Genomic DNA, 26739 nt, shown 5'->3' with positions numbered 1-26739 from the left:
GAGATTCACATCATGAATGTGCAGCCGACGAACCTCCAGCAACTGCGTGATGCTATCATGTCAACACGGACTAGAACGAGTAACGAAATGTTTCCAGCACTTTGTTGAATTCATGCCACAAAGAATTGTACCCCCAGTTCAGTGCATGAATATCCCAGATACATTGTAATGACATTCAGGATTCTATGGTCCATTTTCTACCCAGAGGGTTTTTTTTGTTTTTTTTTACTTGTAACTGCTGTGGACTACATTGTATCAATTAAAACCAATTGCAGGAGTGTAGATTTTTTGCAATAATATATAAGGTAAAACAGCCAAGTAGTTGTATCATTACAGCATGTATTGCACAACAAATCTGTATTATAAAAAGTAACAGCCTCCTTAGAGTAGAGGAATTTTTGTGTACAGTGTGTTGTAGAGGTTGATGTATTATGCTTTCAATTTCAGCTATGCAATTATAGGGCCTATTTCTTGATTTGGGACCACCTGATTAGGGTCCTTTTATTGTGGCTTCCCTAATGGAAGACAACACGGAAAGCAGGATCTCTTGTAGTTACGTATGTGTGTCTATCCCCAACTACAATATGTCTGCATCTAGACGCCAGTTCCACAAAAGCAAGAAGTCTTGACCTAAAAATGCTTATGAAACTCAATTAGATGTTTGTTTGGGATAGCATCTTTGGCTTCCAGAAACAAATTAGAAGTGTGAAGAATCCTGATCGACGTTAGATAGCATGTTACTAGTGCAGTGGAGGTCATGAGATAGCACAATGCTTTGACATGCAAAGAAAGCAGAGCATGGCAACATATGTTAATCTGTTTCATTTCAGGTTATGTGTTACAGAGCGTAAAAATATGGCAATATATTTGTTCATAATTTCACACAAAATCATCAAGTATCATGCATTACATATTCAAAGACATATGGACTAAACAATACAACATACGATAGGTGCCATATGGTGCGGTTAATAATTGCGAACACAAAGCTAATATACATACCTCACGAGAGTCTGGTTGTGCAAGTCCCACACTGCAATGTTGCCATCACTACAACAGGAGAAGCAGACCTTGGAATCAGGGCTTATAGCCAGAGCATAGCAGGCAGGAGCAGATGATGTCAGCTCTGCTTTTATACGTGGGGTAGGAGCTGCCAGGTCCCATATGGATAACGTGCTGGCTTCCCCTCCGACGATCAGAGTGCGCCCATCAGGGAGTAGTCTGCAGGAGCGGATATAGTTATCTCTGTTCTGTAGAGACAAAAACCATCAAGATGTGAAAATCGGTACTGTAAAGCTAGACCAATAACAGTTACAGGGTCTGTTGTCAGTTTCACATACAAGTATTTTCATGGGTTTGTGAGACTAAACAAAAAGTTGTAAGGGTTAGAGGTTACAGAAATATCCTGTGTACTTATAAAAGCAATCTCTAGCTAGAAATCTCACGGATGATGGGTTACACACTACACTGGAAACCTCTAAATGCACAAACATTCCCTCCTGATTTTAATGAGTCATTTTCAGCTATGACAATGATAAAGTGGATTAATGCCTGAAAATTACATGACATTAGGAAAGTACTTAAACTTAATCTACAAAATTTAGTGTTGTGAGATAATTCATCTTAATTAGCATCAAAATGCGGAAAGCCATAAAGTCAACCCGAACTTTCCGAAGCTGAGCTGCACATCTCGCTCTACATGATACAAGTTCAGTGCAGAAGTCCATAGCTAATTAATGAAATATAGTGCCCCAATATTGTGTCCTGCTGTTTACCTTGAATACATATTAATTTAATGCCCTCACTTTATGCAATGAATCAAACAGTTACCATTCAGTGTAGCTATGTAGGGCTTAAGGTCAAAATAGATTTGTGATAGCTGTACTGTATTTAAGGCTTTTCTTTTAATAAAGATTTTATACATGAAGATTCTTAAATTCTACTTGAATTCTAATTTACTCATTCCAATAATAGTCTTATGTATAGTAGGTTAGTGTTGCCCTTTTTTTTGTCAGAGCGCTCAGAACGGTGTTCCGGCACCATTTTCCTATGGGTTTTCAATGTTTAATTAACTTTTTAACATTTTTTTTTTTTTGTTTGCGGTGCTGCTACAGTGCAGCACAGCATCTTAGAGTGTGTCCTGCTTTTGGCTCAGGCAGAGTCGTGACGTCACGAAGCTGCCAGTGAGAGGAGCCGCGATCAAGCAGAGAAGCGAGAAAGAAGCATAGAAGGCAAGTACAGACTACAGAAACCGGGGGAGGGGGTGCAGAAAGAGAGGGCTGCAGAAAAATAAAGGGGGCAGAAAGAGGCGAGTTCCGGCTGCTTTTTTCTTACAAAAAAACACTGGTGTTGCCAGTGGCAGAACTACCACCACTGCAGGGGGTGCAGCGACTATGGAGTTGTATGGCAAAGAGAGGCCCGTAGCCTTTACCTGCACAGCTATTACCTGTACTCAAAGTCATAAGAGCAGGCTCAGTAATGCCCAAGCGGAGCTGATAAAAGCAAGATCGATGGGCAGAATTTTGCTAAAGAGGCTGGTCATGTAGTGTTCCACCCCAGATTGTTGCAAAGGAACTTATGCAAACTTATTTGTGAAGGTTTCAAAATGGGCCTTCTTACTGGATCACCTTGTCTCTTTTTCAAGGGCCACTAAACCTATAGTACACAGTCATATGATTTTGTATTTTTGAAAACCAAACAAAAGAGAAACATTGATACAGGCTTCCTAACATCCACACACGTGACTATTAGTAAATGAAACATATGGGTCATCCTGTAGCAGGAAAAGAAGTAAACACCTCTGGGCATGTTCAATGTTTAGAAAATACACCAGAGCATGCCAAGCTCATTGCTACACACAACGTTTACAACATGCCAAAATAAATAAAAAAATACAAAATATTTTCTGGGCACTTACCAGGCAGTCCAGCTGGGAGACAGGGCTTTTGTTCCCTGGGTGACTAATGTCCCAGACCTTGACACATCCCTTCCCACCAGTGTACACGTGTCTTGTGGGGTTGCTGATGGTAACAGCACAAACCACTTCTCCGTGATTTAGAGTATTTATCTGTCGTGCGTGCCGAGGGATTCCTGGTCCAATCAGAGCGTCAGGGGGGAAAGGGACGGGCTGCATCTGGCCATCAGCACTTACATGGAATGAATACGCACTAAATAGAAAAAAAAATTATTATAAATAAAACAATGGTACAACTTTATCTAGAAGTTTATTTCACAATTAAACTTTAATGCGTCACTCAGCTTCAGCGATGCACACAATTCTAATCATAACATCCTCTCAACTTAAACTGGAAGGGTTATTATTGCTTACATTATTAATTTAAGTTTAGTGTTTAACTTGAACGGCCAAGTTTAATTTGCCTACAGGGTCTACAAGTAATACATTGTATGTGCAGCAAAGAAAAATAAATCATTGTCTTTCAATTCTTTTATAAGTTCTAAAACAATGATCGTCATTACTTATAATTAAGGTTTCATGCTGCACTCCTCTCTAATCGTAGTTTAACCATCATGAGTCTCCATCAGCTCTTGTTTTGATTTATACGTCACCAATTGGTGCTTAATAGATGCAATTACTTCTGAAATAATATATTAAAAAAATACATAAAAAAACCTCATCTGCAGCGTGTGCAATTTCAAAAGCTAAAAAGGATGCTTATTTTTTCTAAACAGATGGCATGATGAAATGGATGACAGCTACAAAAAGCCCCGGAAGTATAATCCTCCTCAAAAATGTGATTTACACTTAAATATATAAAAAGGAGTAAAATATATGACAGGAAGATAACGAATATAAAACCACTTACGGTTTTCCACCTGGAATTCCCGTCAGATTTGGAGGGATTCCTGGAACTCGCATATGATGTGGATCAAAGCCAACCTACAGGTTTATTGAAAAAGAAAATAATTATTTGACTAGAAACGCCATTTCTCATATGTACATTCAGATTAAGTGTTACTTTTGAATATTGATTATCCAGATTACTAGTACCAAGTCCATATCTTTCACTAAACTGCAGGGTCTATGCATTCAGTGATTTTAAAGAGAAAATAAACTATTACTACTATTAACTTTTCATACAAATCCCCCAACATTGTAGGTTTAATAATTCGGTTTTACCTTTTTTCAGAGTAGGTGTAAAAAAAATATATAAATAAATTAAATGTCCCAATATATAACACATAGCACAGAGTATGTGCATAGGAAGCAACATACAGGAAGAAATAATCCAGCAAATACAGTAGATAACATTCTTACCACGGGGGATCGTCCATAAGCTGCAGCCGCGGCAGCCGCTGCTGCCGCCGCACTCATCTGGGGGGAGATGTTGTGGAGACTGGCATATGCAGCTCCTGGGCTGGTCAGCTCCCCGTTCATTCCAGCATGTGGAACTATACCGAATGGGGTTGGATAAGGACAAGGAACTGCCATGGGAGTCCTCAGACCTGCTTGATGAAACAGTATACAAGTCAGTCACCATGGAAAATTATGCTCAAAAGGTGTTTAACATGCATGTGTATGCATTATTTATTTAGCCTTTACTTTGATCAGTAATTTATAGCAATGTGTTTTATATATAGTCATTTGTATCCAAGACCATGCTTAAAACATACACAACTTTGTCAGTAGAGCATAAACGAGGTGAAACCACATGTAATTAAAAGAGGAAACTATGAAAATATGAAGGTCACTTCTAGATTCTAGAAATCCCATTATTGGAGAGGAGACATTGTTATTTATAGGACAATGCTTTCGTGGTTTAAATGTAAAAATGTAATTAAATAAGATCCATCTTACTTAATGGGTCGACTCCTGGTGGCTTGCCAGGCATAGGCCGCAGTCCAGTAGAATTACTGCCAGGTGTGGGGGCGTCGGATCGTGGAGTGGGTGTGTTGGACTTTGAAACAGGAGTTGTAGACTTCTCATTCTACCAGGAGGGGAATGAAAAATGGAAGTCAGAAGGAGGAAGAAAATGAAAAGGCAAAAAACACTCATTCATTCTGAATTGCTGACTGCAAATATGCTTGTCTTTAAATAGCAAAAACAGGTAAGAGTTACATCAGCACTACACAGCCACTAACAAAATGAATCTCTGGCTGAACCAAAAGATACAACATGCTAAATGACTTGAATCCTCCCAAAAGTAAACAACTTATTGACTTTATGGTTTACTCTACAGCGTACCTCAAATACTCACCCTGCTAAAGTCAACATCCCTAATGGAAGAGTCATAACATATGTGCTTTCACAATCATATCTTTCAAGTATCTATTCATAACATAGGAGTGTACAGCAGACCTGTGTAACCAGAGCAGCATGAATGGAAACACACCAGTAAGGAATAGCTTGTGCAGGAGATCACATCAAGCTGCAATGTTTAAAGGGAACATATGCCCCGAGAGTTTATTATCCTTTTACTTTCTAGCAGTTTCTATTAGCGCAACATATTGACAGAAGTTATTCAGCATTCTGAACCTTCTTTATCAACCTGTTAGCATTTCTTTTTTGCAGTGGGAGTGAACATATTGCTTAGTAACCCCTTCCCACCACATTTTAAGCATTCAGTGTAAGCCCAGAAAGTTAATCGCCATTTGATTAAAAGGATGGCAATTTACTCAAGATTTTACTACATTATTGGATTGTAAAATGCACAATTATTTTAATAATCTGATGTGTTGTCAACCAACATATTGTATGGAGTTAAGGTAGGTAAAAGTAAAACTGGGTACACACTACAGGTTTTTCACCAGATTATCGTGTCAATCACACAATAAATGACCATTGGGTTAAATATTGCATTAGTGTGTACGTCTGTGTGTAATCTGATTTGACAAGTGGCAAATTGTGAAGTGTGTATGCACTCACGACCAGCTGTGTAGGCAGATCTCTATGAAGTTTATAGAGTCATGACATTTTCAGCAGATGGTTATGACATATCTTAAAGGTAAATCGTGTAAAAGTGTGTACGCATGAATCAGCATGCTGAACCGGACTTTCAGCCGTTGGTAAAATCGTTAAAGACATTGCATCGGAAGAAATTTCCTGTTGTGTGTACGGTCACAGATTGACCTATTTGTCCACTGGAGGCACTGTCTCAGCTACATTAGTGCTGTTGATTAAAACAGCAAGAAGAGATGTAATGTTTCATCAAAACGGACCTTTTGAACATGGAAAATTTGCTCTGACTATGTTGAGCTAGATTTGGCTTATGAAAGAGATAATAAAAATTGGAAAAAGTGGATTAATACCGAAGAAAAAACAAAAGTCAGTCTACTGTTATAAATTAAAAAGTCAAGTTAATATCTTCTTGTTTTTAACATGGGTCCACAGAGTCTTGTACAGCAGTCAGGTCCCTCTTTTTTTTAAATCTGTTGCTCAATTAACTCAACTTGTTTTGCTAAAGCTTCCTATGCTACAGACACTAATATAAGCAACCAGTAGTAATACAGTTACATATTATTTTGCAGCACAAAACATAGCTTACAACTACAGCTTTATTTTCCCTTGTCCCTACAAAACAATTGCTACTTGCTCTGGTAAAACCATTTCCCCATCTCCCTATAAAGTTTGCATTTCTCTACATTGAGATACTAACTAGCAATGAGCACAAATTGGCAATAGAACAAATGGAAATGCTCACACTCCCCTGTACCCGATTTAGTGAAGCATATATTAGGAAGTCTTACAAGGCTGAGTTCTTTGGACTTTGAAGACGGAGTACTGCTCGATGATGCAATAGAGGCAGGACTGATCGGAGGATCTTTCTTTAAAAGTCGGGCTTTATCCAAACCGTTCTCTCTTGGAGAATGTGCCGGGCTTCCTCTGGGTGAAGAAGGGTCCTTTCAACAAAAAAGGAAAACATTGCTATATCACTGCTATTAATATGTTAAAGGCATTGCATCACTCAGAACCTACTCTTTAAGCAGATCAAAAGTCATTCAAAAAATACAGCAAACAGAATATAAAATAAGCAGAACACACACCTCATTGGAAACATCCACCACCAGGTTATCATCACTTTTTTCACCATCACTGTCCTGCATGGAAAATAAAATACTTCTTATCAAATGGTGCTGCGCATGACGTTACCAATTACACAAGTGGAGGGTGGGGTGTGGTTTACTTAGTTTTACTAGTTATTTAATACTTTAACCATTTAGTACCAACACTTGCTTTTTCTACATCACAATACACCCAAAAGTCAGGGTCAGAACAGTCAGGATCTTTATGCACTAGACTTCAATAACTAACAAGACTACAAGGGGTACAACAAAATAAGGGTGATGATCAATCCTTAAACCTTTGTGAACCATATTCGTTTAAATATGTTCTTTGCCAGATATTGTAACATACTACATGGTATACAGACCCTTCAAAGGCACAATTATATTTGTGTATTAAATTTAATGCAAACTGGATGATTTTAACAATGTACTAGATAAAAATAAAATCAGCTCATCTAGCTCTAATTTTTAACTTTCAGCACTCAAGCACCAAGCAAATCTTTGTATAACAAAATGAATTCTACTTTTTAGGTAGTCTAACATCACCCTGAGTGGTGTGATCTAATGGTCAACTTCGACCTTTCGAAAGAAGATACTACTCTATCAGTGCACTGGTAACATGAGGACTAAGAGTCATGTCTCTGCAGGCTTGTGACATTCAGAATAATAAATAGTTTTATGCCTAAGCTGGTAAGACACTAAATATCTGGCAGACTATAATGACTCAACATTAAAATTTAATACAACTAAATTGCTGAATATTTCAATAATTTCAAATTGTTTGGTTACAAATTGTTTTTCAGCAGAACTCGCATAGGGTTTGTAGAAATCATCAAACAGTGTTAAGTGGCACTTTTTCGATATAGAACCAAGCCAGCAATATACTGCATTCCCCCCGGGTGGAGTTCTTGTATATGGTAGAGTGCACACACAAAAAAAAAATCTTTATATCCTTATGGTGATCTAGATTCCAGGTGGCAACAGTGACATACGCAATATAGTCAAGCAAATTGGATAGATTCAGCAAAGCTTCAATGTGAACACTAATACAGGCCTAGCCATCCTGTGGCTCTCCAGGTTTTGTGAAACTACAAAGCCCAGCATGCTTTGCCAGTGGATAGCCAGATGATAACTGGCAGAGTATGCTGGGACTTGTAGTTTCAAAGCACCTGGAGAGCAACAGACCGCTGGGCCTATACTAGTACCTTTGTATCATTACATTAATGTAGGATAATACTTGGTAGCTTGTGGGAAAATTACCTAAACACCAAATTACAATGCTATTATAGCATGTAAGGAGGCTGTAACAACATTACGCTCTGGTGAGTAGACAAACACTCCACAAGCTACCAAGTGTTATCCCTTGTTGGAAAGCTATAGGACTGGCACTGTAGTTTTGATGAATCTGTCTACTTCACTTCATACTATATTGTTGGTATGTATTTCACGGTTAAGACCTGGAACCTAGATTACCATTAGGATTTACAGATTTGCATTTTTGTACTCATGAGGGAATATCTAAAGTTAAAGGGAATACTTAAAGTTTAAATTGGTGTTCAAGGTAACAAATGTTCTAAAGCAACATATTGATGGCTAAGCAAACAGATAAACCATATGAACTTTACTAACTTCTCACTAAACAAATGCTTGGCTACGTTCAGACCAAACCAAATACACCCTTAGGAAATATTTATGCTTCTTTATGATCCATTAAGCATATTTGCTTGTCAAATATAAATTTCACCAGCAGTCACGTTCAACTAGGAACATTAAATATATATGAATGTCACATAACAGAATTACTGTAATAGGTGTGAGTTTGCTTTACCTGTTCAGTCCGTGACTCTGAATACGGAAGCATAAAATATTGTAATATAGTTAAAGGAAGTCCGTTGTTACTTACATAACGAGTTGCTATATCTTTTTCTTCAGTCTTTTGCTTTTTGCTGTCTGAAGAATAATCTGCTGAATTCCGGTGTTTTTCTGCAGCTCTGAAACTTGCGGATGGAGACACAGATGAGCTCTGCAAAAGAGGTAAAGACAAAAGTTCATGAGACGGTTTGTTACAAAGTATATATTCATGAAATAAAATAAAAACACATCACTCATTATTGCAAGGTACCCATTGGTATTTGATTTGCATTTTAAATACACAAACATTCCAACCAGTGAAATCTCATTTACGAAATGTAATCGTACAACGCAAGAAATTGATACCACCGGATATGAGGCCTACTGTACAAACATTTTCTCATATGTCTTTTATAATATAATCTACAGGTATACACTTACCATAAATTTTGTTACAAGGAATGAGCACAAGTTATATACTGTGTATTACCAAGCTGTAAATGACTGGTATTACCATTAACACTGGTACTGTGTTGGACATCTGGTGTCCGTTTACTAGTGGCATAACTACAGGGGGCTGCGGCTGCTCTTTTGAGAGCATAACAGAGGGGGCGCCTAACCAAATTTTACTATGGGGCTCTGTGATGCTTGTCTCGCCCCTGCTGCTAACAGTTGATTTTCCATATTGAGCTGCATGCTGCTCATTCACATTGCTCAGAATATCAAAGCTAAAATGGAAAGAACCAACATCTAGTAAGGTTTGATGACAGTCTAGACTGACATGCATGCCCTCACCAGCAGGGCGCTATCTCTTCCTATGCGCCTCCTTCGTCAACCTCACCATCTAGACTATTATTGAAAATAAAATATGTAACATTTCTGTAAATCTCATACTTTAAAGGTTTACTCCTTTTAAGAAATGTAAAAATATGTCCGTAACCTATCACATTAGCTATTAGAACAGTACCCTATTCTAACGGTTTCAAGTTCCAATACATACTTGTAGTAGCCTAAATTATTTAAACATTTCTACCCAGTTATCCCATACAACAAGCAATCTCCCTTACACAGCGTCACTACTCTGGTTTGCGCTCTACTTGCAGTTTGAATTATCCGATATCAATATTCTATAGCCAGAGAGGCTGGCAACAGTGTCCTCTAAAAGGCTTGAAACAGACAAATTATTACTGAATAATAAAGGCTTGATCTCAAATGTTTTCAGTTTTGATACCATCTTAACTTTTACATATATTGTTGTAGCTCTTTTATAAAAACCCAACAACTTGTTCTCTAGGCTTGGTGACCTTTCAAAAGGACTATAAGCAAAATTACAAAGAAAAGGAGAGACTACCAGTGACAGAAATAATGATCATTAATCATAATCCTTAAACACAAACTACAGAGTAAAGCTGGGTAGAGATGATACACTGTAATTGGCCAATATAATTTTACTTAGGCCTAAAACTAAATCCTATATGGATAAAACAATTGTCTGTCAGCTTCAAAAGGTGATCAGCATTTTAATCAGGCTGTATGAAAAACTGTTTGCCAATGACTGCGTCACAACCCGTGGGTGTGGTCAGCAGCCGCCAGAAAACGTCATGCCTTTCCTAAATCTCCCTTGATGCAGCTTGAAAATATCTAAATAGGTAACAGACTTCAAATGAGAGATGTCCACCTTTAATATTATAAGTGCCTGAAAAGGGGGTGTCATGACAAGACAATGTACTTCTAAGGCTAATACCCAACTTAGGATCATTAACATTAAAAGAGCGATGAGTCACAGGTAACATTACACATCTACCTGAAAGACTTGTAAACATAAAAGTATACTATTACAGCTTGAGCAAAAAAACAAAAAAAAAACAAAACAAAAAAAAACACAAGTTGAACCCCAAGATGTCTTAGGATTTGGGAAAGTTATACCCCAAAACTGTTTTGCAGTCCATGAAGGCAATTATCTAAAGTAAACCAAATTACCCATTTCACATTCTTGGTGCGAATGTGTAAATCTATTATTATAAGCTATTATTAATAGCTGATGGCACACTCACTTTTAGTGGCATTATATCCTTTTAGCAGGTTCTGTCACTCTCCTGTACAAATTGCGGAACTGATAAAAGAATGTTGAAGTCTAATGAAGTGCAGTATTGGTGACATAATTCAGCAGGGAACATTATTCATAATGGACTGAAAAAGATGTCACATTTCTTCACTGATCACATTGTGAAACTGACATGTTAGAAAGAAGTCTCTGTGCTCCATTTAACATGATAAAATAACACGCTGAAATGACCACTTCCAATTTGTTAAACAACATATGCTGTACTCCATTAAGTACAGCAGAGCACACATTCATATGGGAGGTAGAATATGGAGCAGCTCACAAACGTGTACTACAGACGTTAGGTAAAGACTGATTAAAAAGCCTGAAGAGACTGTTGGTGTTTATGGTTTCTGTAATTATTCTCACTTACAGTATTTTGCTAATAATGGTCCATAAAATTGTCTAAATTCCAGGAAAACAAGTATTATATGACTGTTAAACATTCCAAGAGCAAACTGTTAGGGCTTCCATAAATACTTTTTCCAAGACAGCCCATCAGAATTAAGAAAAAACGCAAACTTAAATCTGAGCATCAAAAAATGCCTAGACATTATACATAACTTGTATGCTAGAGAACACCCAACAGTATCGTTGATGGGCAAAATTGCCTTTAGTTTATTTGCAGTGATGTAATAATACCTGTGTGTTCTCATTTTCACCACCACCTACATCATTTACAGTATGATTTCTATCAAATTAAAAAAAATAAAGATCATCTTCCACTAGGAGACAAAGATACGACAAACAGAAACAAAATCTTTTATATGGAAAACTGTAAACTTTTTTCTGGGCAGCAGCTAGAAATGTCTATCACTTTGAATTACAGAACAGAATACCATTACACCCTCCTTTGCTATTTTTTTTTAGGGGGGGGGGAATTCAATTGGTCGCAAGATGCCACCAGACAAACTTGTTGCCCAACTGCGCACCTTGCCAGAAAATACGGTTGTAAAATCTCTGCTCATTTTCCTTTTGCGTCCCATAGATATGCAGGAGAAAATGAGCAGAGATTTTAGTAAAATCTTCACCACAATGTGTCTGTGGACTATTCTGGAGACACAACCCGGCCAATTAAATTCCTCCCTGAGAGTTGTGGGAGAAGCGTGCTAAAAAGTATCCTATTGAGAATGTAGGGATCACAGAGAGGAAGTGAAAGATTAAGGAAGGTGACTTGAAGGCTGCTTGGCTGTGTGTGGTCCAAAAGACTGGAAGGCCTTCAAAAATGAATATTTATATAAACTAATACTAGGGCTCATTCACAAAAATTCAATGGAAAAAACGTATGGAAATGATTTTGCGCTTTACTGATGCATTTTAAGCATTTCACAATCACCAATGCAATCTATTATACATTGTAGCATGCAGTATGAGAAATCATGCTTGAAATTTTAGACCACAATGGTGGGACTGGCACCGCTGAATCTAAATTGGCCTATTTTTAATGAGCTTTTCAGGTGTGAATCAGAGCAGGACCATTCATTAGGGCAACCTAGGCTCTTGCTTAGGGCCCAGTGGGACCCGATTTCAGTAACCCATTTTTATGTGCTTCTTTTTGACAAACAGAGGGGAGTACCTTGTCTAGGGTGCCATGGGATCTTAAGCAAGCTTCAAGTGGAATGTACACCAATGTAAAGGCAAAATACCTAGATTTAAATACTCCATCAACAGACAGACAATCAAAATGACCATGGGATCTCTTATTATGTTTATCCTTGCCAAAACTTCACACTAAACCTTTCTTCACCCAGAAAAACAAACCAGGGTACAAGATTCCAACAACTGAATGTGGTTGCTGTGGATGGGGAAATGGGATGTTCTCACAAAAAGGTGTTAAGTGATAAAGTTGTAGCTACAAAGAGATATGAGCAGCTACAGATAAAAAAAAAAAAAAATTAGATAGGCCCCCGGGACAACATAGGAAGCAAAGGGAGAAAGATTACGGAAAAGAAATTCCGTTCACAATCTCCAAATAAATTCAATAGTGCAAGGTTAAGAGAAAAAGCAAAAAAAACATATGGTGCCATTCAGACAACATAATCATAGTTCAAGACTAATTGGTATGCATACTACCTTGGCTTAACAAATGTCTTTTCTCCAGAAAACAGCAGTAAACCATAGATTCGGGTAATGGAGAATAAAACTAATTTCCAGGAGCATAGACAATATATACAAAACAGCACCAGTCTTATAAGAAAACACACATGCTGCACATATTTCTAGGACAGTAAAAAAAAGGTGAGAGCAAACATTTAAACAAAAATGTACTGTCTACAGCGGCGGTTCCCAAAGTGTGCGCCGCGGCTCCCAGGGGTGCCGCGGCGCTGTCACTGGGGTGCCGCGGGCCAGCCATAAAAAAAAAAAAAGAAACTTACCAATCCGCCGGGCGCCGGGACCCAGCAGCCTCCTCTCTCCCGCAGCGGTGACGGAATATAGACGTCAGTGACAGCTGCGGGAGAGAGGAGGCTGCTGGGTCATGGCGCCGCGTGGATTGGTAAGTTCCTGTGTTCCTTCTTTTTTCTATGGCTGGCGCCTGTCGCGGGGCAGAGTGAGGGGGGCAGAGGACGGGGGCAACGTGAGAGAGGGCAGAGGGGGCAACGTGAGAGAGGGCAGAGGGGGCAACGTGAGAGAGGGCAGAGGGGGCAACGTGAGAGAGGGCAGAGGGGGCAACGTGAGAGAGGGCAGAGGGGGCAACGTGAGAGAGGGCAGAGGGGGCAACGTGAGAGAGGGCAGAGGGGGCAACGTGAGAGAGGGCAGAGGGGGCAACGTGAGAGAGGGCAGAGGGGGCAACGTGAGAGAGGGCAGAGGGGGCAACGTGAGAGAGGGCAGAGGGGGCAACGTGAGAGAGGGCAAAGGGGGCAACGTGAGAGAGGGCAAAGGGGGCAACTTGAGAGAGGGCAGAGGGGGCAACTTGAGAGAGGGCAGTGTGCCTGGTTGCAGAGGGAGCAGTGTGCCTGGTTGCAAAGGGGGCAGAGGGGCATTTTTGCACACAACTAAATAAGTATTTCTGTCGTGACCTAAATACTTATTACAATTTTTTGACCCAACTACTTCTAAAACAGGACTGCTCAGTAATTATTTTGGAGGGGTGCCTTGAAAAAATTTGGAGACTCTAAGGGTGCCCTGAACTGCAAAAGTTTGGGAACCACTGGTCTACAGTGATTCCCATGGAGATAAAAAAGTATCAAGGTCTATTGTAATGCCCATACAGATAAAATAAAACCATGAAAGATGGAGGTAACAGTAATACAGGAAACATATTGAGAATTCACTATGTCTTTAGCTGTTTTGTGTTCAGGAATACAGAAACTCATAGTATACAGAAAAAAAACACATGGCCATGTGCATTACCAAGACAGACTGTAAAATCTTGTTCAGAAAGGGAATTGTATTTAAGCTTAATTGCTTTTAATAAAGGTGGCATTTTTAAAGTGCGAGATTCTGCTATTTATTAACAGTCAATAAAGCAATGTTTACTGCATCAAAAGTACATTACTAATTTTTAACAGACATAACATTTGACCTACATTACGGTGGTATAATAAATATTAAAAATAGTAATTCCACTCAATTGCCTATAGTTTAGAGAGGGAGAGCATAAGTGGCTTATGGTACAAATGTACCACCTTCTGCTTAGATTTGCTGGATATGCGACGGAACTCAGAATTAGCAAATCACTGTAGGCTTCAGTCAAGATTTCTTGTGGAAATGTCACGAGAGGTTGAAGTGACAAAAAAAAAAAAAAATTCTGTTGAAAACAAAATAAATCTGCTGAGTGAACCTGTGCTTCATTAAAACCTGGTATTGCAGGAAACATCTCACAACCAACATATGCTATTCCTGTCTGTGACAGTAATCATCTAACAGACATTTTACAATAGACATACATATGACAAGAAAAACCTCACCAGGGACATTACTAGGCTCTCAAAAGACAGGTCTAAAACCAAGGTCACCATATCGGTGGTAGTTCTTACTGTTGCATACTATATTTACCATGTATATGGTTTAAACTCAACAGTGAAACTAATAATGGAGAATATTGCGTATTGTGTAGTCATGCTGCTGTTGTGGGGTGGAGGAGGGGATATTTTTAAAAATTACCCTAGGCACTATTGCTCAAGACCAGAGTTATTGATGCCAGGGCTCAAAAATGTCAATGCATTACAAAACTTGTAATCTTAAAATATAGCCTGCATGGTCAGTATTTTGTCCACATATATATATATATATATATATATATATATATATATATATATATATATATATATATATATATATATATATATATATATATATATATATATTTCAAAGTCTGCAATGATTGCATTAAAATTGCATGAGTAGGGCAAACTTGTAGGGCCCAGAAGAGATCAGGCCCAATAGTGTATTGTCTATAACAGTGTTGGCTAACCTGTGACACTCCAGGTGTTGTGAAACTATAAGTCCCAGCATACCCTTCCAGCAATAAGCTGCTATATATTGGCAAAGCATGCTGGGACTTGTAGTTTCACAATACCTGGAGTGTCACAACACTGCTCTATAACCTACCACATTGCTGTAGAGCAATGTAGAGCAATGATATTGGCAAAATCTACATGATATGACATAAGAATTCAGGCATAGCAGGAAGAGTCATTGAGGAGGCTTTGAAGTAGAGTATAAAGACACCACATAAACATAAGCTGGTAGATGACATCTTAAAGTTTGCATTTATATTACAAACACAAACGGGTCTTCTTGTAAAGTGTTTACCAAGCAATACTTCCTTTTGGCATCAGTATGGCCATTTTTTACAGTTTTGATGATCTACACGTTCATGAAGAGTTTTGTTACCAAATGACATCAATCAATATGGCAGCTTCTAATATTTATAAATACACAAAAGACATGCAGACAAGACATCAGCACACATGCATTTACTGGCATATATGGCACAATAATGGTTTCCTTCATTTTGTAGTAACTCATACAGACCATTCTGGAAATGTATAACTGTCTCGGAAGTCAGGCATCACAACGCCTGCTTTGCACAAAATGTGATTTTGTAATTTAGCAATTTGAAATAAAGCCTCATAAGCAAGAGCAGTAGCTTTATTTATTAAATAAATAATAAAAAAAAGTTCTTCAGGTTTTTTTGCATTCATAAACTCCAATGTTTTCTTTAAATGAATTCAAGATTTGTTTTTCTTAAATCATCATATTTTATTGGTAATTCAATTAACTGCCAAAACCTTACAGCACTGTGACATTACATGGTTAATGCAGTCACTCCATGAATTCCTGGAGTACAGATTATTACATTTTGCCCAAGACAGCGGGACAGCAATATCAATACTTGAAATTTCAATGCAAGCTGCACTTCCATATTAAGTGGGTTATTAAGTTTAATGTAAAGAGATCAAGCTGAATAAGGACATTTTTTTTACCACTGTACTTAAAAAAATAATTCTTCAGAAATTCAAGATGAGAAAAAAAAATCTTGTAAAGCAATAGATCGAGAGATGGGTTATATCCATCTAGAGAGATTATGGGTTTAATACATAAAATTCATAAAGGAGCTCTAGACTTGCAAAACAGGCACCACTACGTCACAAATATTGATGTGGCAATAGACAGGAGTTAGTTGTTACATAGTCCATCTATAACCATTTTATTTTGAAAATCTCCCACAAGGACTGTCCAGCATCCAGGGAACAAATCTGAGAAGGCTTACTGTTGTTGAGATGACTTATACACATTGAGGGGTACAGAGCTGCCGCTACACCAGTGGTTATCCATCATGTACTACATCAGCGTTCAACCAATATTTACCTGTAATCTGTTTACAAACTCACTATGCAACAGTGCAGAATGGCTGCTTACAGCATCAGTGGGATCGCTATTAATTATTAATATATTGCATCTATAAAAAACACAATACAGTTTGTGCCCTTAAAATATCAACAAAGGCTGTATCTATTAAAGAGCACCAAATATAGAAGGGAAATTAGTCTTGAGTGGAAGGTGTCATCTTACTTTTTATACCATTACAATGACTGCTGAATCTGTCTTCTCTGACAAAGTGGTCTGCTAACAGATACAGAATACATTAAAAACACTGAATAATAAACAAGCATTGTGGAATAAATGGCTAGCATGCTTTATAGGTGCCCATATCAACAAGAATCCGTAATACAGGATTCCTTTGAAGTGTACTGGCGTACTTTGAAGTATAAACAGATGAAGTAGCCATTTTGCGAGATGAGCCATAATTATCATCAGCTATTTATATAGCGCTACTAATAACGCAGCGCTGTACAGAGAACTCACTCACATCAGTCCCTGCCCCATTGGAGCTTACAGTCTAAATTCCGAGAGACAGAGAGAGACAGAGAGAGACAGAGAGAGACAGAGACAGAGAGAGGTCAATTTGATAGCAGCCAATTCACCTACTCTAGTATGCTTTTGGAAAGTCGGAGGAAACCGGAGCACTTGGGAGGAAACCCACGCAAACATGGGGAGAACATACAAATGCCACACAGATATGGCCATGGTTGGGAATTGAACTCATGACCCCAGTGCTGTGAGGCAGAAGGGCTAGCCACTAAGCCACTGTTCTGCCATAATTGAGGAGAAGACAGAATACCAATTTTTAGGAACTAATGAAATCACTAAATGCCTCAGTGATGTAATTATCTTAGTAAATTGATAGGCAGCAGTCTAATATTGATTGAATCCACAAAACGTCTGCTTGCCATGATGTTAGGTGACATGTTTTATTAAGACTTATTTTGGACAAGAGGAAAAAAACAAAAAACAAGAGAACTACCAAAACATTTTATGGAACATTGTGATGAAAAAATGGTAAGTAATTATGTTTTGCCAACCTCTGTTTCTGCAAGCAAAAAAAAATAAAAACCAATCCTACTACAGTTAGTCTGTTATACAGTACATTAATTGCTTGGTTATTCTTAGGCAGCTGTTTCCAATGCATACAATGTACATGAGAGATTGCATCACTCCATAACTGGCAGCTTGTAACACTCCCTAAATCCTTCAACCTTTCAATAAGAGATGTGGGTGGCAACATGAGATTGAAGGCCTGTAATTCAGGAACATCCACTTAGTCAACAGAAGTGTTAGCTGGGAGGATGGGTACATTGTAAAAGTGTGTGTCTGCAATCTACGCTTCAACCTAGAGCAGCCTAGAAAATGAATACAAATTTTTCATACCAGCAATTAAATGCAGGGAGAGGAATTATCCAAGCATCTCAAATAACTTCTGCAATTTACTCTGGGAGTACACCAAGCTTGTCAATATGGTATCGTTTTATATTCTCACTCATTAGCGGTGTCAAAAGGACACTCAAAAACATGAACAAAGCTAAGCCTATCACATTACAATGAGCTGCTCTGCCATGTTATCCAGACATGTCAGGACACACTCTGTTCCCCTGTGGCAACACACTAAACTGACACTGCTCCTACGAGCCTCTCTGTCAAGAGCTTTGTGGTGGCTATAATGAGATATGCTGAAGTATTTTCGTGAAATTAAAGAAGCAGCTTTGCTGCTATTACCTCAGGCTCTTTACAACAACAAATGAGCGGTGTGGCGTCAGACCAAGGCCTGCAACACACAGGGTAAGAAAGATCACATATATCAGATCTACATACAAACAGATTCATGACATGTGCATATTACATCAGTCTAAAGTACATTGTGATTGTAATCAAGGTAATATTTACATTCCTTGGTAACTACCAACAATCTATTTGCATACAGTAAACAATGGCTGCTCATGACTTGAAGTGTGTCAGACATATTTTTAACCGATTACAAGCTGTTAATGAATACATCATTTAACAGATGTGTACACAAGTATACTTTTATATAAACAAGTTAATGTACAGCGAACAAAGTGTTCTTTCCTTGACTTCATAATGAAAAGTCATGTTCTAATTGCCACAGACAATTACAAAATGTTAGGTACTTTTTCAACCACAAATAAAAGCTCTCCTACCCTCCCTTGTTTCCTAACGACTGATGCATTCTGAGTTTATTGTACGAAAACAGTTTCCCTTAATGCAAATTAAATTATGTTCCAGTAAACGACTTCTAATTCAAATGGCTATTCTATTTCAGGGTATACAATTTCATTTAATCCTTAGTCACTTATTACGTTGACAACTGCCTATACTATTTTTTGCTTGGAAAAGCCAGCCTTTCTTCTAGTTAAGTTAATTAGAGAACATTTCCCTTAATGAAATGTACAACCTGATGATATTTAAAATGATGCATCGGCCTCTCTCAGTTTAGAGAACATTGTTAGAACTCTGGAGAAGAAAAAAAAACAGAGACTTCCTAAGTTAAATAAGATTTTTAGTGCAAAAGATTTACTGGTCAATCACATCACAGCTCAATACACTAAAACAACTCACGTGACAAAAAATCCCCAAAAAAACAACAATATTACAGGTAATTGAGAAAATATTGATCAGCATATAACACACTCTTTATGTTGTTCTCCGAGTGAGGTATATTTATATCTCAATTACACTGGCAGCTGGGAGGCTGTAAAAGGATTAATTCTACTTCCTACATTAAGCATAGCTTGACTGGGCATCATGAATTTATCAAATCCAGTGAAGAGGAAGATAAGGAAGCCCTGTGAAGGCAAGTTGCTGGCCTTCAATGTGTTTTCTTTCAACAGTTTGAAAATGAAAGTAGGACACTATCACCAGGCCTTTCTGGCACCGCATCATTTCAGCTTGTTGCCATTTGTACCTAAAGCCTATGTCAACAGCTCAACAAGAATAAAGAGCAAACAACCCACTACAAACAGACTGGTGCGAGTGTGAATCGTTCACTCACATTCCAGCTGCTCAATGTCTGTTCAAACTCCTCACTGACAAGGTTAAGAGGGTGAGGAGGATAAGCACAGGGCTAAAAACATGTTGGCTGAGTTAAGATGGATAGTGCTTCTAAACCATTAGCCAGAGGGCGAGCTTTGGCACTACAATAACAATATTCAGTGTCAGGAAGTTTGACAACTTTAAAAATATATATTTTTTTTAATAATCAGCAGGTGCATGTATTTAGGTTAGTGTCTCCTACAGCCTGAGTTTTTCTTCAAGACTTGCAGCAAATCAACACCAAAATGTATCAACATAACATATGCACAAAAATGCAATCAAATACAATATTTGCTGTTTGCTTTCATGCTCTCTCTAGATGCTATGATGTTGTTATATGGACAGCTTTTAGTCATATGCAATTAAAGACTAGAAGATGATATTACTAAACCATGGATCATCAGCTATAAAGTTGCCATTTAACACTACAAAGCACTTTGAAAGCTGACCACCCACATATGGTGCAATTTTGTTTCGTAAATTTGACAAACCTATTGTACCAGCAACCTGTGGGCTCCAAAACGATTGTTAAACCTGATCAAGACCGTTTGCAATTCGTATAATAATTTCATGTCAAACACACATGCAAAGCATTATAATACCGTTAACATGTGGAGTCACATTTCTCAGGCATCTGGTTGTTTGGAGGTTGTACTGAACAGCAAGATTGCTGTGATCAACTTATGACCATAACCCTGCTTGACAGATTCAATGATCAATGACTGACCTAACTGTAAGAAAGGTTATCATCTGGCCTTTAAGTAACCTTTTAATGGACATAGCATTTAGTATAAAGAATATGATATGCCTTCTAATTGACAGAAAGCTAATGAAATCACCAATATCCTTATACTCAAAGGCCAGACAGAGCAGGTAACACTTATAGCTTAGTTACAGCTATATGGAGAAAAGGAAACCCTTACATATTAAAGCAAGATATAGTTCCCTGGTGTCATATAGCGCCTTTGGATCAATACAACAGTTCTTTATTATAAACATTATCGACACTCAACATTAAGAGTGAAACATTCAGATAGACCATGCTACAAATACAAAAACTACAAAAATCTCAACAAGTTCTTGTGTTTTTTGGTGGACTTGCCCAACTATTAAATGTTGTGACTGGACACAAATATATTTCTTACATTTTGTCTCTTGTTTCAGTTCATTGACCAGCCCCTTCTTCATGCTTCTATTGCACGACTTACTAATGCACAAAGTAAATGCCAGTCATGTACATTCTACTCCTAAAGGGTGCATTTTGCTTAGATGGCTCTTCCCAGATTTACCAGACCTAATTCTATTAGGCTTAATGAGAAAGTTAGCTTGGGTGGGTGAAAGACCACCTCATTTTACAAAGCTTTATGACCTGGGAAATCTTGAGAGAGTGTGAGAGGAGTTGTAAAGATCTGATTAATTTGCTTCATCTTTTGTTGTTTAGGGTTTTTTCTGTGGTTGTTCAATTTTAAAGGGGAATTTTGTAATCCCTGCTTCCCATACAATTTATTTTTATCTGTACCCCTTCTAACTTTCACCATCCAAATATTGAGAAATGGTAAAAAATACAGCTCCAATTCCATACATTTGTTGTGTTTCCATCTAAACATTCCTATTTGTTAAATAATGGCAGCTATAGAGTAATGCAAATGAAAGAACAATTACAAGTGAACTCAATTGTTAACGAATCACTGTGAGGACTGTCTGCGCATACATCGGTTTACTACAGTAGAGGGATTTACACTCATGTTTAAAAATAAGCAGCGATTTCTGGCCAGACATCGCCGTGGAGTGTCTTCACAAACTGTTATGGAGGCACTTTGCAACACATCAATAGGAATATCATCCTCTTTCCCCGCATATGGGAAACAACAACATTAAGAATTTACAATTCACTAACATTGCATTAAGGTGCAAGATTTGCACTGAATCATACCAATCAGGCACTTCATTGGAGTAGAAAGATAAAAACCACCTGCTAATTGGCTGTTATGGTTCAGTGTAAATCTTTAGTAATTGCAATGTTGCTGAATGAGACCTATTTTATTTCTATTGTTGGCTTGGAATTAAAAAACATTTAAAACATTTGTTTTCAATGTATTCAACTTGAAATGCAGCAATATTATTTTCCTTTTAGGAGGGGCAGCTATATGAGCTAAACAATCCTCAGAAAGCTTTCCAGTGCTTCTCCTCACTATTACGATCAGAAATTGCATCCAAATGCATGTACTCAGATATCCTGTTACTCCTGTCAGACACGTCTATCCGTTTCTGTATTTGGGGGGACAATCTACAGAGAGCTTAGCTCGTCTAGTTCCATCCAAATAGCAACCAAAGGAAACCTAACTAAAGACCATAAAATTACACGGCACTCGTATGCAATTGCTTCCATTTTCCCTGTAGATTATTCATTCTGCGGCACACCAATAAACCCAATAATTCCTAGATTTACCAGATCATTTTTTATTCATATCCCTGTGTAGCAGTAGCAAGCTAGTAACATCCCACTGAGAGTGGTGTCAGGCCAAATCCCTCAACCACTGAAATCACTGCCTGGATAAATCTCACTTCACTTTCCATCCTGCCAACCACTTAGGGCAGGGCCCAGGGGAGCTCTTTAGCTTATCCCTGCTCACGCAATGTCACAGGCACAAGCCAGAGTGGCCCAATCAGTGCCAAGAAATAAAAATGGTTTAGAAAAAAGAAAATCACAGATGTTCATGCATTTCACATACCTTGTGCCCTATGGTCTGTTGCTAGGGCAACAACAGACCACCAGTGAGCACATTATTAGCTTTATAAAGTCAGTCTCTGGGGCCATCGGTACAGAAGCACTGAATTACATTGTTGAAGCTTTCACTAACCACGTCCTGTGTATACATGCTTAACTCTTACTATAGCACAATGTACAGAGATGACTTGTCATGCAAGATATGACGAGATTGCAATAAGCTGCTTTAGTTTAGACATGCAAAATAAAAGACAGGATTGGTAAAACTATTATACATTTAAAAAATCTTAAATTTTCCGTTGGAATATATAGGATCATGTAAGATATTAAAACCACATTGCCACCTACAGAAAATATTTTATTAATCTGTCACAATCAAGAGATCATAACTTGTTATTTGTCCTTCTGCTCACCACACTCTATTGCAATTTCAAGTTCGTTAATTTGGCCTAATTGTACTTTAATTGATTTGCAGGTTCTGGATTATAGAACCAGCAGAGCCCTGGGAAAGAAAAGCTGCATGTTGCACTCTGGTCTCTGGCTAGGCGGAGCAACAATTAGTAAAATCTTTTTCTATAGGCGTAGAAGAGTAAAAAGCCTTTAAGCTTAAAATACACTAACAGGTCTGGCCAACCTGTAGCTCTCCAAGTGGTGTGAAACTACAAGCCCCAGCATTCTCTGCCAGCAGATAGCCAGCCCTTAGCTGTAAAGGTATGCTGGGACTTGTAGTTTCACAGGATAGCCAGGCCTGTACACTATTAAAGTTACAGTGGAAAAAAGGAGAGAAATTAAAGGAATAGGAATCCAGCAGCTGTATAACAATAAATGTTGCGTTATTGCCAGAGCTTTCCTACCCATTTGAATTATAGGAAAAACTATACAAAATACCAAGATGCATGTCCGCCATTTTAACATCACAGGCTGCCTGCTACTCCAAAAACAGCTGTAAATCGAACTTTGTTTTTTTTTCCCCTTATAAATAAGACCAAAAATAGATAATGAAAATAAAAATTTAGCTTGATACTCTTTTAATTTATGTGCTTTAATACTCAAATAGAAGAAATGCATTTAACAAAGAAGTGGGAGGTGGGGAAATGACAGCAGAATGAATAACATCTTACATTCAGACTCCAAGAGAATGAACACACTGAGAGGCAGCCATTTCCTGGGAAAAGATAAAGCACTAATGAGAAATGACTTGCTGCTCATTCAGACAACAGTTCCCTTTGTGGTCGCGGCTTCCTGGCTGACAGGAACCCAGTGCCTCTTAATAGGATTTCCATATTATTTCCAACACCTGCCTACAAGTTATTTGTTTACATTGAAGGAGGCAAAATACTCAGATCAGACATCTGCTTCCAGTTCAGCTATATCTTAGCACAGCATCGAGAAAGTAGCTTTGTTACCATGGCGACTTCATTCTCTCCCAGTTGCCTGCCACACATTAACATTTCCAATTTTATTTGCTATTCAGTAGGTCGAATGGCTTGAGGTAGATGGGGGGAAAAAAAAAGAATTAAAGAAAAAAAAAGTTTTTAGATTGTATTACAAAGTCTGAAGTGTATATAAATCAATTTAGTGGGCTGTAAAGTGAGTGTTCCTTATGAATGATTTCTGGTTAGACTTGGGTGAAGGGAGCCTCAGCTTTGGAATCAATGTGGTTAGCGCTGTTCAAACAGAACAGGCTACCACTCCCCCTTGTACTTCGCTTGTGTGTTCTTTCCATAAAAAAAACACACTACTTCAAACAATGGAATACTTTGCATAACCAAGGTCGAATTTACCTAGTCATTCAAATTAGCACATCAGTCAAAAAGCAGCAAATTATGTATGGCTTCTAAGTGGCCATTTTACCACAATGCTGTTTCAAAGCCAATCTCTGTTAAATAATGTTACCTCATGTTTTTCAGCCATAGCAACATCTAAAAAGTAGAAAGAATCAAACTAAATTCTTTAAACTAAAAATAGTTCATGCAATTGTTCTATAATGGACAAAGTAAATAAGTAAACGTAAACATCTTATAAAATCAGACACAACTGGTGGTTAAAGCTTCTGAAGAAACAAATATTAAGATATATTGCTATATTTGGTATGCTTTCTATGGATTAAGCAGTTTTAACAATACAAGTCAAAGGTGAACAGTAAACAAAGATATCTTAATGTTAAACATGTTGCAGATAACAGGAAAAGATAAAAAGTAAGTATAAAGAGTTTAATTTTCAAGCAACACATACACCATACATTACAGCACATGAAACATTTCTAGAACTGCAGAGGCCCAAAACGCAGGGCCATAACTAGGGCTGTGCGATAGGGGCGACCTGAAGGGGGGGGCGCAGTTTATGAAGATTTTCGGTTCATTTGATTAAATTTGAGGGCTAGGGGGGCAGCATTTTTCTCTCTCGCCCCAGCGCTAAAATATGAAGTTACAGCTCTGCCAAAACGTTACATGACCGTCTTCCAACTGACTACTTGACAAAAATGTGATTAATAACACCAGCCAGAGATAGCATGGGAACAGATTATAGCCAGGTAGTGATGAGGACTAGCTTAAGGACTTTTGAATTCCAGCAACTGAACTAAACCCTCAGAATCCTGTAACATAGGTACATAACCAGATTGTTTACACAATCATTCACCTTCCCTATCTCTCTCTCTATATATCTATATAATAAATATTTATATAGTGTCTACATATTACACAGCACTTTAGAGAGAATATTTAATTATTCACAACAGTTCCTGCCCCCAGTGGAGCTCTATCTTACCAACCTTACAGACACTCGTACAAACATGGAGAACATATAAACCTTAGTTGCCTACTCTCCCGAAAAGTCCTCCCGCACTCCTGGGAGAGCAGGCAGACCTCCGGATTCCTGGCCTTTCATCAATCTAAGCTGCAGGGGGCTGGGCTTATGATGCAAATCGCTGAACCCTGCCCCCCACATGCCCACCTCCCCCACTGATCTCCTGGACAGCAAGTGGCCAAAGTTGGCAAGTATGATATAAACTTCCATATATATGGAACCCCGGTCAGAATCAAACCCATGAACCCAGCACTGTGAGGCAGCAATACTACAGACTGTGCAGTGAGGACAGTGTATATGTCCCACGGAGGGAGAGTTTTTACTGAATCTTAAAACAGGAAAAAAAACGAAAAAAAAAAACCCCATCTTTAACTTGACTCCCCTACTCACTCCATGATTGCTTCCCAGACCTGTAATGCACAAAAGTCCCGTCCCCCCCTCATTACAGCACGGATATATTTACACTTCCCACCTGTGAAATCAGCTGCATCCCAAAGATATTTATTCTTCTCACACACAATTATAAAACATTTATTGGAATTAGGGCACCTGACATACGCATACCACATAGTTTTAATGCCCAGAGGCAGATATCAAATACCCAACAAATTACTATATCACAAACCAGCAGAATGAAAGCTCCTAATTATTCTTTGATAAAGCTACAAAAAATATCAAAAACGTAGAAAGCAAACATCTTTCCAAGCAACATAGTCTAAACTGGGAATTTGTATAAACCAAATTATCTCTCAACTCCTTCCAAAAGTAAACAATAGGTTAAAATGTAAATACAACCCAGGCTCTATCTCATAACGGTAGCACACAAGATGTTTCCCAGAGGAATCTTAAATGTAGCTCTACTTCGCTAAATAATACCTTTACTTCTACCATGCAGGTCTACAGGGAGTGAGGAAAGATGTGCAACACAAGGCTCAATTATGGATTATGTCCCTGCAAAAATTACTTAAAAAATGTACTCAGTACAATATGTGTAGGTGAGATTGTGGAGTATATAACACGTTCTGAAAACAGAAAAAACACAACATGGTTAAATGCAGTCGATCGAGTTTTTCTTGCTTTGTTGTGTTTAGTATAAGGGAAATGTACATGCTGAGCTGACCTCACATAAGGGGGATCCTGCCACTCTGGCTATAGAACTAATATCCAGTTTGGTCATACATGTAGAGCCCGGGGAATAAGGTAATTGCACATATCAGTCGACAGCCAAAAACTCCTATCTTTAGACTGCATTTAACAACATGCCTATTAATTATTCAATCGAATTATTATCACAGGCATTTTCAGACCATACACAGTATGCTATTGAAAC

At 38.2% G+C, this 26739-nt stretch overlaps 1 protein-coding gene across 7 annotated transcripts in view; it reads right to left on the bottom strand.

Moving 5' to 3' along the window:
* LOC142155431 (transducin-like enhancer protein 4) overlaps positions 1-26739 on the bottom strand; it is an 86562-nt gene that overhangs the window by 15257 nt on the left and 44566 nt on the right. For 4 of the 7 annotated variants that reach the window (XM_075211027.1, XM_075211025.1, XM_075211029.1 and 1 more), the window contains 8 exons: positions 8927-9046; positions 7003-7056; positions 6706-6858; positions 4817-4946; positions 4277-4467; positions 3825-3898; positions 2918-3167; positions 1003-1250 (listed from right to left, as the gene is read on the bottom strand). In XM_075211027.1, coding sequence (XP_075067128.1) covers positions 1003-1250; positions 2918-3167; positions 3825-3898; positions 4277-4467; positions 4817-4946; positions 6706-6858; positions 7003-7056; positions 8927-9046 — 1220 coding nt within the window. The remainder of the gene's footprint in view (positions 1-1002; positions 1251-2917; positions 3168-3824; positions 3899-4276; positions 4468-4816; positions 4947-6705; positions 6859-7002; positions 7057-8926; positions 9047-26739) is intronic. The other 3 variants (XM_075211028.1, XM_075211030.1, XM_075211032.1) reach the window with 1 other exon arrangement.

The sequence above is a fragment of the Mixophyes fleayi genome, chromosome 1 (assembly GCF_038048845.1).
Source record: "Mixophyes fleayi isolate aMixFle1 chromosome 1, aMixFle1.hap1, whole genome shotgun sequence".
Classification (NCBI taxonomy): domain Eukaryota; kingdom Metazoa; phylum Chordata; class Amphibia; order Anura; family Limnodynastidae; genus Mixophyes; species Mixophyes fleayi.
The sequence above is the reverse complement of the archived record's forward strand: the minus strand, read 5'-3'. Positions and strand labels throughout refer to the sequence as shown.